We start from the raw sequence: 18,587 nt of genomic DNA on the forward strand, positions 1-18,587 counted from the left end.
ACAATCCATTAATAGTACAAACAGATGTTTTAAAAAGCTAAAAAAAAAAACAGAAACAGAAGTTATAACACAAACTTACAGGAACATATATAATATTATTCCCCCAACTTTTACATTTTATATTAGCATTAGAGTGGCACCTCACCTTTACTCAGCACCTCCATAGGAGTCTGTCGCCAGTTAGTTACACCCACTTTAGAGATGTTCAGATACTCAACCTAAAGGCTTACCTGTGTGTCCTTGGTCTCTGATTTAAAGATGCTGTCCTGCCTGGACTATGCTGACTTCCAAGCCTAGCAGGACTGGTCATATAGTCATTAGGAACTGTTGGGGGTTTAACAGGTTCCAGGGTTTTATAAGGAGTATTCCGTCTAAAGAAGCATAGTGGAGAAAGGAATAATGAATAAAAAGATAAAATTGTATTTTTCCCAAAAATATGTGAGTCTCCCTTTGTGACCATGTATACCAGGATTTAAAAATATATATGACAAAGTTTGTAATTTTAAAAAATATTCTTTACTGGGATATATGAATTTTGTTACTTTAACATGAAAACTAAAATTTGTCACCTTTTCCTAGGAAAAACATAGGAAAGGGTAATTTAAAGTCCTAACCTTATTTCTAAAAATTATGGTTATAATTTTTTAAATGCTCAGTAATAGCAAACTTTAAAATGTACATTATTCTCAGTCCAGTCACCCACAAGCCACTGTCCTTTAAACAGGAAGCTAAATTTATTTACATAGGAAGCTGCAATTTATTCCCACCTCAATATGGCAATAAATGGAGACATACATTCTAATCATTAATTTCTCAATAAATGATTTCGACTATCCTGTTTAATAACTTCATTTTTTTTTTCAGGGGCAGAGGGTTTAATGAATAAAAATGACAACTAAGACCTTCTTAAAAGAAGACTGAGCGTTGAACAACCCCTCCACCAAAAAATAAGAAATCCAATATAATATTTCCAGTGTTAAGAAAAACAACCTTAAAGAAATGTAATGCTTTGGCAAGTATTCACTATATTTAGTACACTGAGAACTAGGAAGGAAGAAGGCACTGTTATCTTTTCTACTTGCCCAACTGGCCTTCCCATGGAGCTACTCTAGTGTGAAGAGGCCTAAGATTACCAGCAGAAGCATAGTTACAAGTAAAGTGCATACTTTCCTAAAGTAAAGAGTCCCTAAGTCTCAGACACCAATAGGGGAAACAGAAGAGCTGTGGACTAAGCCATGCTACACAAAAGTAGACCACTAGTCAAAGTTCTACAATATAGATACTGTAAACACATGGAAAGGCACCATTTGGAACACTCTAATCATTCCATTTAAAACAAACAAGTCAGATTGATATTTTTTAAAAATTAGATGACAAAAAATAAATAATGCCATTTATACATACATAAAAACTTTCCTGGTACAGATTATAGAGAATATTACAAAGCTGGCAGATTCATTTGGGATTCTGTTCAGGAAAATAGGAATTAAAATGAATTTGTAAAAGGTAGCGTCACATAGAGAGGGTAGTGTGGCACGGATCCCATACACTTACTTAAGTCACAGAAACATCTTTTCCTTTAGCATATGAATTATTTTGCAAAATGTAGTTGAATTCTTACCCCAGTGTTCCCCGGCCTGACATGGGAGGACTTGGCGGTTTCTGAGTAGGAGGATTTGTTCTCGACAGTGTGCCAGTTCTTGCAGGCTGGTTATTTCCATGCTAAAATGTAGAAAGAAATGCTTTTATTTTTATATCAAATTGTTCTCCTGGTGTTTTAACACCATGTATTATTACTTTTTTTAATATCAGAATGTGAATTAAGGATTCCCAGACAGTTTGAATAAAGACTTTGGTACTACAGTTTAAAAAGTCAAGGAACCACTTGCACTTGGTTTTCCTATTATTTTATGCCATTCATATCACACTGTAGCCAAATACAGGTGAGATGACTGGATTTAATATCTTATTTTATTGTTAAACATGTTCACTGAGATCAAACTTATCTGCATTCAAACACTGGGTTTCCTAAAATTTTTGAAATGTGTGCATGAACATAAACTATAGATCTTACTTGTCAATTTGCTCAAATACCCATCTGAAAAATCATCTTCATCCCAACAATTCAGTAACAAAGTCACATATGATGTCTGGGAAACCTCCTAATTGTAAGTCAATGAAAGCAAGGCAACTATCGAAAAATGAGCAAAGCAATAAATGTTAGCAAAATTAATGTTCCTATATAAACATAGATGTCAATATATCTTTGATATATTAACACAGCCAAGCTAAATGTTGCTTATTTGAACTGAACTTGAGTATATTTAATCTACATAAATCCTACAGGGAAAAGCAGACAGACATAAGAAGAGTTTTCAAATTTTAGTGGCTCTGCAGCCTCTATCAATACAGAGGAAATACTGTGGATCAAATGATAAGTAATGGCTCTTACCTTGGCTTTTAGCCACTTTACGTTGGCAAGAAAAGGGGGGGAAAAAGTAGACATTAATGCTAGGTAAGTTATATCTGATAGGACAGGTTTACATTTACAGTTATTCAATTCATGTTAATAAGCTTTTTTCCAGCCATGTTTCAAATACTTTGTAAAGAAAAAGATATCCATATGTACTGGGGAAATACTCATGTGTTTCATGTATTTTTCAAAAGAATTATATTCATAAGGAAACCACTACTTAATTATTCCAATCTCACGCAGGCTCAATGATTTTTTAAGTCAGTATTTTGTCCTATGGAACTAATCCAACCGAATAACAGATGATTTCAAAAATACGCTCATTTAAATACAAACACCATAACACATTAGATGTGAAGCTATTTTAACATATCGGTGCACGAGACCTAACACTTTACTGGATAATGAATATCCAAGTATGAGTATTCATTACTTCAATGGCAGTATAGTTTAAAAAGTGATAAACTGCAAACATTAAAATTCAAAACCACAGATTGCTTTCAAAAATGAAAAAAGGACCTAGTATCTCGATGTTTAAAAACAAACTCATTATGCACAGTGATAACTTAGCCAGATTCTAACTAAGAAATAAACAAACAGGGTCTGGAAAACTCTCTCATTCCTAGCTTCTGAACCCCAATCCTGAGCAGGTCAACACTAATAGGAAGTTCTAAGTAGCTTTAGTTCTAAGTTTTCATCTGAGCCAGTTAAGTCAAAATTCAAAGTTGAAGAAAAGTTGTTTTGATCCTAAAGGCTACTTCTATTAAAGCTGACGAGCCTACACAACATGAAACAATGTGTAGTCCTAAAGCATCACTACTTGTACAATGCCACTAAAAAAAAAATACCCTCAGGTTTTAGAGTCTAATTTTTTATAGATTTGGGGGCTTCGAGCTTTTTTTTTTTTTTTTAATAACATCTGACATTCTCAACAAGGAACTACCATTTTTCAGGTGGCCACAAGGCAGTATCAAAGGAAATCATCCAAAGGAGAGATTTGGTGTCTCTTGGATACATTCTCATTTATAGAAACTGTGCCAGAAATTTGGTACACTTCAATGTTTGTTTAAAATGATACTGCTTACTTCTATCTGGAAACAACATCTGGTACCCTACCTAACCAAGACATTTCACATCTAGAGAATAAAATTTGAGTAACATTATTAGGATCCTTGAAGATAAAATATACTAATGTATACTTTAGTATCTGTATTATGATATATACTATACATGTATAGTATATACTTACATACCAATGTATATCTTATAATGTATATACATAATACACTAAATACTATCCTAAAATAACCAAGAAAATATTCTAAATATGTCCACATATCTTCCTTCATTTGTCATTTCAAGTGGATAAGAAACAAAAAATTAGCATTCAAGTATAAGTTGGTCCCAAATGGAAAGAATAAAAGAAGAATTAGATTGGGAATGAAAATTCTACTTGAACTCTGTGCTACTATGCAATGGTATAAGCTTTAACCTCTCATGAAGTTCAGCCTCCTCTATTAAGTGTTATTACACATGCAGATGTGTCAATGTTGGCAAGTGTTAGTAGGAAATAACCTCTACCTCTTACAACTCAAAATACTAATATTTTTGTTAGAAATCTATAAAATTTTTTATTTAAATATCCCCAAAACATATCCAAAATGAAACTTTTTTATTTCCTTAAGATCTCATTTCAGGCTAGGCATGGTGGCTCACGCCTGTAACTCCCAATACTTTGGGAGGCCAAGGCAGGTGGACTGCTTGAGCCCAAGAGTTTGAGACCAGCCTGGGCAACACGGCGAAACCCCTTCTCCTAAAAAAAAATAAAAAATTAGCCAGGCATAGTGGCGCACACCTGTAGCCCCAGCTACTTGGATGGCTGAGGAGGGAGGATCACTTGAGCCTAGAAAGTTGTGAGCTGTGATTGAGCTATTGCACTTCAGTGAGACGCTGTCTCTTTTTAAAAAAAATCTCACTTTGTTTCCTTAACATTTACCTTTATGGATGAGTAATTCTACCATTTGCCTGGAATCTGTCTGAAATTCCCTTTGATTCCTCCCTATCTTCTAAGTACATCATAGTTTTGTATGTCATAGGCACTAAATGTCTAATGCTAATTCTTTTTTTTTTTTTTTGCTGGCTCTGTTGCCCAGGATGGAGTGCAGTGGCACAATCTTGGCTCACTGCAACCTCTGCCTCCCGGGTTCAAGCGATTCTCCTGCCTCAGCCTCCCAAGTAGCTGTAATTAAAACTGTGTGCCACCACGCTTGGCTAAATTTTTTATTTTTAGGAGACGGGGTTTCACCACGTTGGCCAGGCTGGTCTTGAACTCCTGGCCTCAAGTGATCCTCCCACCTGAGACTACCAAAGTGCCAAGATTACAGGCATGAGCCACTGCACCCAGCCAAGGCCAATTCTTTCTTTGAAATGATTCTTAACTCAGTCCTCTGCTTTATACAATTAAAATTAAAAAAAAAAACATTCCTATGTAAATATTATAAAGCTTTATAGTTTCTACACTGTTTAAAAAAAATTAATCAGAAAGCCATTAGGCTAAGACCATTAGGCTGAGATGGCTCCAGCCTTCTGGGTTCCTACTTAGGCAAACCAAAACACAACTGAGAGAAACTTAATCAGAAACCTCCAACTAACCTCTAACTAGGAACTTCACTAATCAGAAACCACAATTAACTTCTAACCAATCAAATATTTTGCTTATCTTGCTTTCTTGAACTTCCCCCTGCTTCATGTCTCCTGTGGTCTGAAGCTGCCCGACTCATGAATCACTGTAAACTCAAACTCCAAAAAAAGTAACGTATCTAAGTTCATCTTTTAAGACCAATAATAAAATCTAACAACTCCTAGATCACATAATCTTTTGAAGCTTAAAAACAAGCACACAAACACACAGTAATCCAGTCATCCCTTGCTATCAAGGAGGCTTGGTTCCAGGACCACCATGAATACCAAAATCCAAGGATGCTCAAATCCCTCATATAAACTGGTGTAGTATTTGCATATAACCAACACTACCCTCCAGTATACTTTACATCATCTCTAAATTACTTATAATACCTAATACAAGGTAAATGGTGTGTAAATAGTAGTTATATTGTATTTATTTGTATTATTTTTTATTCTTGTATTGTCCTTGTGTTTTTTACTTTTTCTTTCTGGAATTTTTTTATCCAAGGTTGGCTGAATCCACAGATGCAAAGCTAGAGATACAAAGGGCCATCTACATATGAAAAGTCTTTTGTAAATTATGATCCAGGCTGTTATTACTAGTGTTCATCAAAATAAATGTAAATTTCTTGCTAAGTATTCAAGCCTTCTCTATTCTAGCTTCCTCTCAAACCTTGTGCTCACTTACAAAGATCATCTTCTTTTCATTCTCCTTTATGAATAGGTTCTGGTAGTTTCTCTATGCTGGGATTCTCTTATACATATCTTATTATTATTCCCAAAAATCAAACCAGATTTACTTTGGGAAATTTTGCATATTTTTAAATTCCTATTAAACTAACATGTACCATTTATTTCATAGCATAAAACGCATTAACACAGTAAATATTATTTAAATAAAACCCAGGTATATTTAAATACAATACCAAAACACTAAAATTTACATCACAAAATAAGAAAATGCAATGGAATATTAATCTTGGAGTATGGCAATCGTAAGCATGAAGCCTAGTAGCGATAAGAAAAATATTAATATATTTGGATATAATTTTAAAAATTCTGTATGTATATTTCTTAAATACCAAAAAACATCAAAGTCAAAAGCCAAATAGCAATATGAGTAAATATTTGCCAATATATGAGGGGCTACTCTCTTCAAACAGAAAACAAAGGACTCTTACGAGTCAGTAAGAAAAGAAACTTCTAAATAGAAAAGTGGGCAAAAGATACAAAAATAATTCAAAAGCTGTAAGCAGTGTCTCACTATCCTCAAAACACTAATTTTAAAATAAACTTAAACTTTTCCTTCTAATAATTTTGGCCTGGCATGTGTTCATTAACTACTACCAAAATTTCTACCTTCACACATCTCTACAATGCTCTGGAAATATTTAAGCCAACAATGATCCTTTAGAGAGAACACAAAACTAAGAAAATAAAGCAGCATTAAGACTACTGGGGAAAAGTAATTGTATGTATGAGTGTATTTTTCAGTCACAGAAACAAACTATAGACTAATATGCCAAATAATCAACTTCTAAAATATATTCTTCTCACAGACCATGTACCTTCATTCCTCGCCAAAAATATATTTTAAAATAGCCTGCACAACAATGTGAATGTACTTAATGTCACAGAACTATACACCTAAAAAGAGTTAGTCATTTTATGTTATAAGTATCTCACCACAATAAAAAAATCTAAAAAAAAAAACCAAACCCCCCGACCCTTGTGTCTAATGTATCCATATTATGGCTAGAAAGCAGATTTCCAAAATTCACATTCATATACTTTCAGCATATATTATGCTGTTTATACCTCCCACTTACACATATACGATGAAATAGTTAAATTTTCTCACCCAAAACTTCCTTGTAAAATTTGGATTCATCTTATACTCAGCTAAGTACTATGTTTTGAAATGTTAAACACAATTACTCATTGAGGGATAAGGTAATGGCGGATATTCACTACTAAGACAATGACAGAAAAAATTTTTTAATAAATGTGTATTGCTTTGGTAGGAAGAATAATCAAGATGAGGCAAAATGGGGAGAAGTGAGTGTGAGTGTGTGTGTGTGCATGTGTGTGTGTACATGTATACAGGTATGTATGTATACATACATGCATGCATGAATATATCCTTTTTCTTTAAATCCCAAGGTGGATAGTAACACAAAAGACATTTTCCCCAGCTTCTCAAAACTCCAACCCCAGAGATCAGTCTAGTTTAAAGCACCTTGAATTAAAACTGAATTTCAGCTCTTATACAATCCTAGCCACATCCCTGGATAAAAACACAAGAAATAAACAAGCAGTCTCCTCTGCATTTGCAATGTGTTCCAATTTTACATACAATTTCCAGACATAAAAAGTGAAGAGGAGATTCCAATAGTCTCAGAGAGGAGCAGAATAAAGGTCAATGCTGTCAGCTATACTCTCTTGACCAGGAACCCCAGAAAATCCAGAATGTAACAGATCTAGCAAAAGCACCAGTCAGATCAATCAGCTAGGACAAGCTTCAAGATTCTAGCTGACCCCTTAAAAACTTACAAAATATTCTGAAGACCAGAATCCAAATCAAATAGTCCTCTTGGAAAGGAACTACCAAATTTCAAAGGAATAGTTTATCCTGAGCAGAGACAGTGAAAGAATTTAGGTCATTCCAAATGCTTGCAAAATGACCCATAAATACCAAAAAGCTGATACACTACAGGTATCCTTCAAGATCAGCTTATTTTCCATGCTTAGAAATGAACACAGGCAACACATCATATCTCTCCTGAAAATCTGTTGTGGGTTTTTTTTGTGGGGGAGAGTGGGGGGCATTAAGACAAAATTACATACAATTTTCATTTTTTAATAAGTTGCTGGCATTATATATACACACACAGATATATAAATATATATACATATTTAGAAATGAAACGATACAAGTATTTATATTTTCTAAAGCAATTTTGAAAAGCATGTAGATTTTTATTTTTAAATGTTCAGTAGTGAAAGAAAGACAGAATTCACAACACATATGGGTAATATTTGTCTAGGATTTATGGCTTAATAACCATTTCTAATTTTAATATCTTTTTAATACAGCCTATTGAACTGATAAAATTGCACCCCAACCTTAGTAAAATGTGTTTTAAATATTGTATGAAAATTATAATGCTAGCTGCTAAAGAGACTCTATTAATTAAAATCATCTTTATCACAATATTTCCTATCCAAAATATTTACTGGATATGCAAATTAGTTTGTTAATGTAACATAAAATGCTTACCTTGACACCATGGCCCACATCATCCAGAACTGTGTAATCGATAGGTTTCCGAATATACCTTACAGGGCGCTCCATATTCGCAGGTGCTATTATTTTGTGAGTTCTTGATGTATTCTTATTTGTTGTCAAAATACCAATCTCTCTTCGAGCCACTTTCTCTTTATGAATATCCACAGTCTATATTTTAATTTGAACAAAACAAGAAAATATTATTTGACATAATAATATGTTTGCTATCCATATACATTGGACCATATTTAGGATGGACCACAGGACTGTACACCACATGTCTATTTTCCAGTGAATACTATTAAATTATACTAGGCTAAAAGCAGAGAATATTTAGTGGTGGTTTAAAGCACCAACTAATGTAATGGATTTGATTCTAAAATAATTCTCTGGAAAGCAGTTTTCTTTCCTAACAATTTGGTATGTGGGCCGTGCATGGTGGCTCATGCCTGTAATATCAGCACTTTAGGCCAAGACAGGTGGATTGCTTGAGTTCAGGAGTTCAAGATCAGCCTGGGCAACATGGCAAAACCCTGTCTCTACAAAAAGTACAAAACAGCCAGGCATGGTGGCATGCGCCTGTGGTCCCAGCTACTGGGGACGTGAAGTGAGAGGATTGCTTCAACCGGGGAGGTCGAGGCTGCAGTGAGCTGTAATTGTGCCACTGCACTCCAGCCTGGGCAATAGAGGGAGACGCTGTCTCAAAAATAGAGAGATTTGGTATGTGTAGAAAGGGAAAGTTGTCCTGGTATGAGTAGCTGACACTTTATTTATTCAGTGTGATGCAGAACCTCCCCACACACCCCCCCAAAAAAGTAATTACAACACAATGAAGCAAGTGCTATAATGACATATGCACAGTTCATTCAAAATTACTATAAAGGTGCTGAGAACAAGACAACTAACTAGGTTGAAAAGGGTTCATTTAATGGCTTTACAGAGTAGGTAGGTTTCAAAGGATAAACAGGAGTCAAGAGGTAGATATGAAAAATATTAAAGGCAGAGAGAATAATATCCTGCAGACACAGGTTTAAGAGAGAAAAATGGTAAGAGCAGACATAAACTGTCAGCAAGCAGCCTACATACCTGTTTGGTAGAGCCTACCTAGGACTGGTCTACAAGGCTTTTTAAAAATATATTTTTTTATTTAGTTGCCAACTTAAAACTGGATAGTAACCAGCACATGAGAAATAATTATACAACTGCTCAACAACTTAAAATCTGGCTTAATACGGAACTGATGACAAATTTAAATTGAGTGACATGATCACCTCTGCATTTTAAGAAGATCCCACTAGCAGAGGTATTGAAGATAGAACAAGACTACAGAGAGTGAAACCAATTAAGGGATAATTGTGGCAGTCTAGGTGAGACGAGGCCAGGATATGAACTGAAGTAGGAAAAAGAAAAAAAAAAAGGTACTCCCAGGGAAAAGAACAGCACAATGTTATGCTTGAATCAAATCTATTATGATTCTATCTTATTTCATCAGAATTTTTTAATCGAGAAAGAACTTCTAATCAAAAATGCTATCCCAATTCCAAACCAAGATAGATAGAGACACCTCTCCATGAGTATCTATCATTTCTGTACATCTTGTGAGAAGATGCACGAACTCCCTTTGTTCTGGATGTTTATAGAGTAAACAGCCTTAGAAAATATAGCATCTCCTTAGAAAGCAAAGGCAGATTTGCTTACCGTCCAATATAATAAAGTTAATGTAGACCTCCAGGAGAAAGGTTTTCTGCCCATTATAAAAGATGTAGTCCCCTAAGTTGAGAGTCCTGTTTCTCTAATGTACACAACTGTGTATGCAGGCATCACCTGGCTCTTTGCAGTACCCTATGGAAACTGGGGCTGTTTTCTAGCACAAATGCTGACACTCTGGCTACTACTATTGCCATGAGTAATGATGTCCTTTGTCTCTGACCCAGGAGTCTCATGTCTTCCAACAGAATCCATGAAATTGTGGTAGGCTAACTCATTAGTTAACAAGGATAAATCTCAGGACCGTCACAATTTTCGATAGTTTTGGCAATTAAAATAGAATGCTGATGGGGACAAAGCTTTCTAGAAATGGAAGGAAAGACCAGTTAGTAGAAATTGAGAAAAGTTCATGAGAATCATTAACCAACATGTTGTCCAAATTGTATGGTCAACCAGGCAATGAATGATCCTCCACTTTAGTGCCTGTGAACGAGGCTGAAATGAAGAGGAAGTTTCAGGATAAGTACCAGGAAGTAGGCAGATTCAAAGACAACAGCCTGAATGATGCCCTGGTTATTGTCAACACTCCTGAAGATGGCAGGACTTCCTTATCAAGCTGACAGTCAGCCTCAGCAGGTCTGCTTCATGAAATCTTCCAGACTAAGATTTGTCTAGAAGAGGGATACAGGGGCACATAAGGTTCTGTTTCCCTTGGACAACAGTTACAGAGACATGCATCTACACCGAGTTCGAAAGTAAGAAAACGTGCAACCATTGTAGGCAGAGCCAAACAAATCTTTAGAACTTTGGCAAGTTTGCTTGGAAGATGAGGGGCATGTAGTTACATTGCTCAGGCATGTCATGGTTGTTAAAGAAGAATGCATTTTGCTGGCTATCTCAGCGTTCAGCTCCTACTGCAGTCTACCTTGTCAACATTAAATCCTTTCAAGATGACTGGAAAGGGCCTCAGCATTTTCTGGTGGTATAACCTGTCCACTATAAGAAACCTTTGAAACTCTCAGGGAAATTTCCCTGAGACAAACTCCCTTGGACACCAACCAGTCTACAGACTCCTACTGTACTAGATTGGGTTTAAAATGCGGATCAAGGTGATTCACTGAAGAATCAGAAATTAGCTCAAAGAATCTAGATAATTCTTGCTGTTAGTCCTGCAGCCTTAGAAAACTCCAGTAGTCCTAGTACTGAAATCGAGCAAGAATTTAAGAGATCTTATCTTGACATTGTCTTAACAATGGAGCAGCAAAGAGCCTACATTAAGGTAGACTTCTAAAAAATGATGCCATTGTGCAGATCAAGGCTGTCAGCCAAAGGGTACAAAACCCATTTGCCCCACCAGAAAGCAACAAAGCTATAGTTGTTCGATCAAGGTGTTCCCAAAAAGAAATGGATACCGTCCATAATGATGACCTTTTGTGTGTGTGTGTAAGACAAGGTCTCACTCTGTCACCCAGGCTGGAGTGCAGTGGAACAATCACGGCTCACTGCAATCTTCAAATTCTTGCACTCAAGCAATCCTCTGACCTCAGCTTCCTGAGCAGCTGGGATAACAGGTGCATCCCACCATGACAGGCTAATTTTTAAAATATAATATTTAGTAGAGATGAGGTCTCACAATGTTGCCCAGGCTGGTCTCGAACTCCTGGGCTCAAGCAATAATGATCTTGCACAGAATACAGGGTTTTGGTAGGAGCAAAATTACTGCAGGTTTATTGGACTGATCAGCACACAGCTATAGCAGCACTCAAAACTGAAAGTAAATGTCTCTTGCTCATTGGTGCAAAGCTACTCTCTCCCAGCCTCCCTCATCCCTCAACCTCAGCTGCTTTATGAAGAAAGATGATTAGGAGTGGGGCCAACTTCTCCAAGTTCCCAAAGGAGACTGAAGACCACATACACCTGGGTAGGCTACATAACTTTGGGGAGAGCACAGACTCAACATTTTACGGCTCTGTTGGATACAGGAGCCCAAGGCACCTTCATACCCATCCTGTGGAAGAATAAGTTACCAGCTTCCAACTGCTGAGGTCTGGGTAGGGTTCAAAGTAGGGAAGGGAAGCTACTGTGACCTTTTGGGTGGGGCTCTTTGGACCATTCAATGTACTACTGTTTGTGGCTTCCACTGCTGAGTGTATAGTGGTATTGATATTTTACATGCCTGGACTGTGAGTGCTCATAAGCTCCAGGGAGATTATGCTCACTGCGAAGAGCCCATGTAGAAAGGCATTAGTAGGTTTGGGGCCCCACAATCCTTATGACCTGTTTGAGTACAAGTCTGTGCACAGATGACTTCCCTGACTAGACCCTCTGGCAAGAGGAACAACCTCTTCTGGAGGTGACTCTTGGGTTTGGATTCAATGCCTCCCTGACGTAGCTACTAGGTATGCCTCTTTTGAAAAGATTCCCATTTGGGGGATGAGTCAACTCAAATGCAATGACTAATAAGGTGGGAAAGGCCCAACAAGCCTCTCTCATCACATGGAACTGGTAATATTCAAGAATGCAGCCAGTCTGGCCCCTAGGGCATCTCAGCTTTACATGAAAAAGTAGCAGCTTCTCCCTTTGAGAACGTCTGATCTTACATTCTGCCACCTAAACCAAATCTGCTAGCTCAGTGAGGCCCTTGATTCACAGAGGTTCCCTAAATGCCTGGGCCTGTTTCACTGATGATTCAACTAAGCTGAGACCCTGTGGTGCCTAGTGGGCTGTAAACTCCAGTGCCCATGATACAGAACTGAAAATGGGTGTGGTTGCTTTGTTCCACGGGCAAAACTCAAGGACATTCTCACAGATCTGGCCAATATTCCCCTTGAAAACCTTGTTATATTTTTACTGACTATCAGGCTATTACCAACTGCCTAGCTATTTAGTCAGCCACTTGGAAAACTACAGAATGACATATTTAAGACTGTCCAAAAACCATGGAGATCAACTGTAGTTGCTGATCAAACCATCTGGGTCACTAATATAGATGTTTACGGTAAGGGTTCATTGTCTGATAAGACCAATTTTAATCAAGCCTCTGATCAAGCTGCATGGTTAAGACTGCTACCTATGCTGCTGGATCCATCATCATACCAGACACAGCAACATATCTATCATCATAGAGTGGATACAAAGTAAAAGACTCTATGTTCCTGATGCAGAGGCTGCCACCTCTGGAAAAGGACTCATTTGTCTCATGGTGAGAGGAACCACATCACATGCTACTGGCAGATTGGTTGCATCAGACAACCTTCTTCAGGCTATCAGTGGGGTCTCACTATTGATGACACTTTTCCAGGGTCTGGTACTGCTATTCCAGTTCAATCAGCTGACTCCAGCCACAGTATCATGGTCCTTGACACTAATCTGTGTCCTATTTTTACTTTCCACATCATTTGCATTCTGACAATAGGTATGCTTTTTATCACAAAAGTCACTCAACAATGAGCTGTTAGTCAAGGTAGGTGACACTCTACCATCTACAAGCCTCTTATATCGCTTAGTGCTGCAACAGCCTTATCAAAAATCAACTCAAAAAACCTCAATAACAACAAAAAAAACCCAACTCAAAAATGGGCAAAAGACTTGACTAGACATTTCTCCAAAGAAGACAGGCAAATAGAGGCCGAGCACAGTGGCTCACGCCTGTTAATCCCAACACTTTGGGAGGCCAAGGTGGGCAGATCACAAGGTCAGGAGATGGAGACCATCCTGGCCAACATGGTGAAACCCTGTCTCTACCAAAAATACAAAAATTAGCTGGGCATGGTGGTGTGTGCCTGTAGTCCCAGCTACTCGGGAGGCTGAGGCAGGAGACTCACTTGAACCAGGGAGTCAGAGGCTGCAGTGAGCTGAGATTATGCCACTGCACTCCAGCCTGGCAACAGAGTGAGACTCTGTCTCAAAAAAAAAAAAAGACAGGCAAATGGCAAATAAGCACATGAAAAGACACTCAATACCACTTATCATTAGGGCAATGCAAATCAAAACCACAATGTGACACAACCTCACATCCATAATGATGGTTACTATCAAAAAAATCAGGATGTGGAGAAACTGGAGCCCTTGTGCACTTGCAGTCACTGTGAAACATAGTATAGTGATTCCTCACAAAATTAAAAACAGAATTAGCACATAACCCAGCAATTCCAATTATAGGTATATACCCAAAAGAACTGAAAGCAGGGTCACCTAGGAGCTTTATTCACAACAGCCAAAAGATGAAAGTAACCCAACAATCCATCAACAGATCAATGGATGCACAAAATGTGATATATACATACAATAGAATAGTATTTAGACTTAACAATGAAGGAACTTCTGACATATGCTACAATATGGATGAACCTTGAGGACATTATTGAGTGAAATACGCCAGTCACAAAAAGACAAATATTGTATGATTCCATTTATATGAGGTACTAGAGTAGTCAAATTCATAAAGACAGAAAATGGAGATAGTGGTTGCCTGGGGGAGGAAAGCTCGAAGGACACTTGTTTAATGGGTATAGGGTTTAATTTCTACAAGATAAAAAGAGTCCTAGAGATTATTGGTTGATCAACATTGTAACTATACCTAACATCACTGAACTGTACACTTAAAATGGTTAAGATGGTAATCATATATGTATTTTGCCACAATTTAAAAAAAAATTTTAATCAACTCAAAAGATTTCTGAGTATACCTCCGCCACCTCCTCCTGGTCTACACAGGAGTACAGCAGTTTGGTCACTGAATGTGGCTGTCTCCAGAAAGAGAACATCTCCTGGCCACTTGGGATTCCACCCTGACCATTCCTAAGCATGATGCTTCTTCTTTCCTCTAATGGAAATCCCAGGCTGGCTTGATTGGTCTACTCTCTGGGTGGCAACCCAGCCAAAAGGAGGTCTTTGGTATAAACTTAATTCAGGTTCAGCCACCTGGAATTGACGATCTGGATTTTCTTGCTGGATTTCTTTGGTCTTAAATAATAATGACCACTTAGTTAAGTACACTGCTTCCCCTAGAGTGGCTCATGTGGACAAAAGTAGGAGACATAAAAGGGTCTCTGTAAGTTTAATAAAAAGGCCCTTTGTCGCTCTTGCACCTGGCCCTTCCAGACAAAAGGTCTGGGTTTGAGTCAGAGATGACTGGAAAAAAGGTAAAGCTAGCTACTGGAATGGGACACACTGATTTTGTGGCAGTCAAAGGGGTACAACAACCCTGTCTGGCACCTGTGGGGAAAACACCTTAGATGTTGGGAAGTAAGGAAAAAGGAGCGACATTAGTGATCCGTCTTTTAGAATCATCCCTCACAAAGGACATTTCTCTGCAAATGTGCAAAACCTCACATTTAACTGACTACTGGGTCTGCCCCTACCCCGCCACACAACTTTGATCACTACTCAATCATCATTCTCCTTAACCACACAGTCTCTCAGAAGCAGCAGAGGATGGTCCAAGCTCCCAAATCTCCCACACGAAACACCTGTCCATAACTTTAGGCGTCTTTTCAAGGGACAGTCATTTCAAGGGACAGATGAATGCCATCGAGTTGGTGGCACAGATGATAAACAGGACAGATTGGACTGATTGCCTTCAGGCCATCTCTCCACAAACCAGTACTAGAGAAGTATTCATACTGAACTCGGAACCCTAAGGCTTACCAGCCATCAGGGAGGCCACATTGGAGAAACTGTCAGCCTGTGCCGTCTGACTTAAAAGTAGGTCCCACATAACTAGGGAGGTGGGGAAATGGGGGGGGGGGCGGAGAGAAGTAGGACAATATAAACAACACATTCTTTATAGGCACACACAGTCCTTGGGAGTATTTCTTGTTTGGAAGTCGGGCATTGCCTCCCTTCAGAAAATGTGATGACTTGCACACCAAGGGAATAATCACTATAATGGGAGTCATCCAATTAGAAAACTTTATTTGAAATTTGTTCCCGACTTTAGCTGAAGCAATCAATGACATCACCTTGGGCCTAGAGGCATTCAGGACAGTCTAAAATCACTATCCAGACTGTTACAGATAGAAGAAAAGCCCTACGCTTCCTCTTTGTAGACCACAGCCAAATCTGTGCTCTATATTCTGTAGTAACTAGATTAATGCCTTGGGCCAAGAGTAAAGTCAGCACAGAAACAAAGAGAAAGCCACCTGGCTCTCTTAGGTAGACCCTAAAGGTTTATTGCATTTGTTCTGTTGGCTGGGTCTTGGACACTGGGGAGCATAATTGAAGTCAATATTGCAGTCTGGCCTCATCTTGCTATCCTGTTGATAGTAACTTTAATGAAATGTGTTATAAGAAAAACTGAATGGATGTGGTCCCAGCCTCTGTTGGTAAGATTAATCAGAGTGACCAATGAAGTTGCATAATCATGGGAAGGAAATCTTACCAGAAGCCAAGAAGGTATAGAAACGAAGGGTGAATACTGTTGGAAGGCAATTATACTTGAGTCTTTCATGTTTCTGTACCTGTTGTGAGTAGAGGGACTGATTCCTTTTGCTCCATACCAACTTGTTACATATGTTTGTATTATATAAGGAATGGTCTTGAGGGATCAAGAAACAGTGTCTCCCTCAGGAGTAAAAGGCAGGTTTGTTTGCTGTCTAGTACAATAAAGATATCAGCTCCAGCTGAGCGTGGTGGCTCACGCCTGTAATCCCAGCACTTTGGGAGGCCGAGTAGGGCAGATCACCTGAGGTCAGGAGTTCGAGACCAGCCTGGCCAACATGGTGAAATTCTGTCTCTACTAGAAATACAAAAATTAGCCGGGCACGGTGGCGCATGCCTGTAGTCTCAGCTACTTGCGGGGGTGCTGAGGCATGAGAATCGCTTGAACCTGGGAGATGGAGGTTGCAGTGAACCAAGATCACACCACTGCACTCTAGCCTGGGCGACACAGTCAGACTCTGTCTGGAGAATCGCTTGAACCTGGGAGATGGAGGTTGCAGTGAACCAAGATCACACCACTGCACTCTAGCCTGGGCGACACAGTCAGACTCTGTCTGGAAAAAAAAAAAAAAAAAGTCATCTGCCTCCAGGGTGAAGGTCAGGTAGGCTTACAAGGCTTACTACCTATTATCAAAGTTTGGGTTCCCTAAACTGGTGGTCCCTCTCCTGTAACAGAGTGCAGTGCATTACAGGAGAGGCATCACCACATGCCATCACTCGTCCCCTTTCACCTTCCTCCATGGAGCAGTGGGCTTGGCAAACTGGCACAAATGCTAACACTCTGCCTCCAGTTATTCTCATCAGTAATAAAGTCCTATGTCTCTGGTCCAGAAGTCTTCTGTCTTCTACCAGCATCTAGGAAAGATGTTAGCTTGCATGGAGGGCAAAATCTGACTCTTCACAGTTCTTGAAAAAACTGTTTTTATAGTGAAACAATTCACATATTCTGACCACCCCCATCCCCAAGTAATTCTGATTATCTGATACAATCATTGATTCATTGATGTTACAAAACGTAAAGAGCCCCATTTTTGTAGAATGCCTCTCTACACATTTTTTTTTTTTTTTTTTTTTGACAGGGTCTTGCTCTGTCGCCCAGGCTGGAGTTCAGTGGTGTGATCTCGGCTCACTGCGCCCTCTGCCTGCCGGGTTCAAGTGATTCTCATGTCTCATGACTCCCGAGTAGCTGGGACTACAGGCATGTGCCCCCACACCCGGCTTATTTTTGTACGTTTTGTAGAGACAGGGCTTCACCATGTTGGCCAGGCTGGTCTCAAACTCCTGACTGACCTCAAGTGATTTGCCCGCCTCGGCCTCCTAAAGTGCTGGGATTACAGGCATAAGCCACCATGCCCCGCCTCTCTAAACATCTTTTTAAACTCCTTCCTTTTCTAATAGGTCCAGCGCTAGTACAAATTTTAGCTCAATTCTGCTCAGCACAGAATTAAGGTGAGGAATCCCTAACTCCATAGAAGGGAAAATATTGAGATTTCAATGGGAGTTGGAAAAGATGGACCAGTATTTACCTAGGTTTGTTTCTACCTCTCCCAAACACTCATTCTCTGTCTCCTTTCTAAGGTCACGTTACAGACAGTGTCTCCAGGTTCATTTTCCTCTTTATAACCCCTTGGCAAACTCATCCACATTCAGGCTTAAATTACCATATATACACACAAACTTTTCTTCATCTATTCAAGAACCCTCCTCTAAGCTATAGGTTCGTGTATAAAACTGACATTCTCTCAGATATTTCAATGGTACCTTGAAGTGAACGTGTTCAAAATCTAACACACAGGCTCTTCAATCCTATTTCAATGCTCCTACTTCAATTCTCTATTGGTTTATGTAAGTCAGACATCTAGCATTTACTTCATGTTTAATTTTACTAAATCCTGTCACATTTACCTTTAAATACCAGAAATCTGTTTCTAACAGTTTAATCCTACTCAATCTACTATCATCTGTCACCTTGGTTATTGCAACAGCCTTCTA

At 38.6% G+C, this 18,587-nt stretch overlaps 1 protein-coding gene across 12 annotated transcripts in view; it reads right to left on the bottom strand.

Moving 5' to 3' along the window:
* The window catches only part of ABI1 (abl interactor 1), a 117,816-nt gene that overhangs the window by 21,649 nt on the left and 77,580 nt on the right, over positions 1 to 18,587 (bottom strand). For 7 of the 12 annotated variants that reach the window (XM_009245186.3, XM_009245187.3, XM_009245190.3 and 4 more), the window contains exons 3-6: positions 8,439 to 8,615; positions 2,453 to 2,467; positions 1,622 to 1,722; positions 231 to 371 (exon numbers count right to left, since the gene is read on the bottom strand). In XM_009245186.3, the coding sequence (XP_009243461.1) occupies positions 231 to 371; positions 1,622 to 1,722; positions 2,453 to 2,467; positions 8,439 to 8,615 (434 nt within the window). 12 annotated transcript variants of the gene reach the window in all.

Source organism: Pongo abelii, chromosome 8 (genome assembly GCF_028885655.2).
Source record: "Pongo abelii isolate AG06213 chromosome 8, NHGRI_mPonAbe1-v2.0_pri, whole genome shotgun sequence".
Taxonomy (NCBI): Eukaryota; Metazoa; Chordata; class Mammalia; order Primates; family Hominidae; genus Pongo; species Pongo abelii.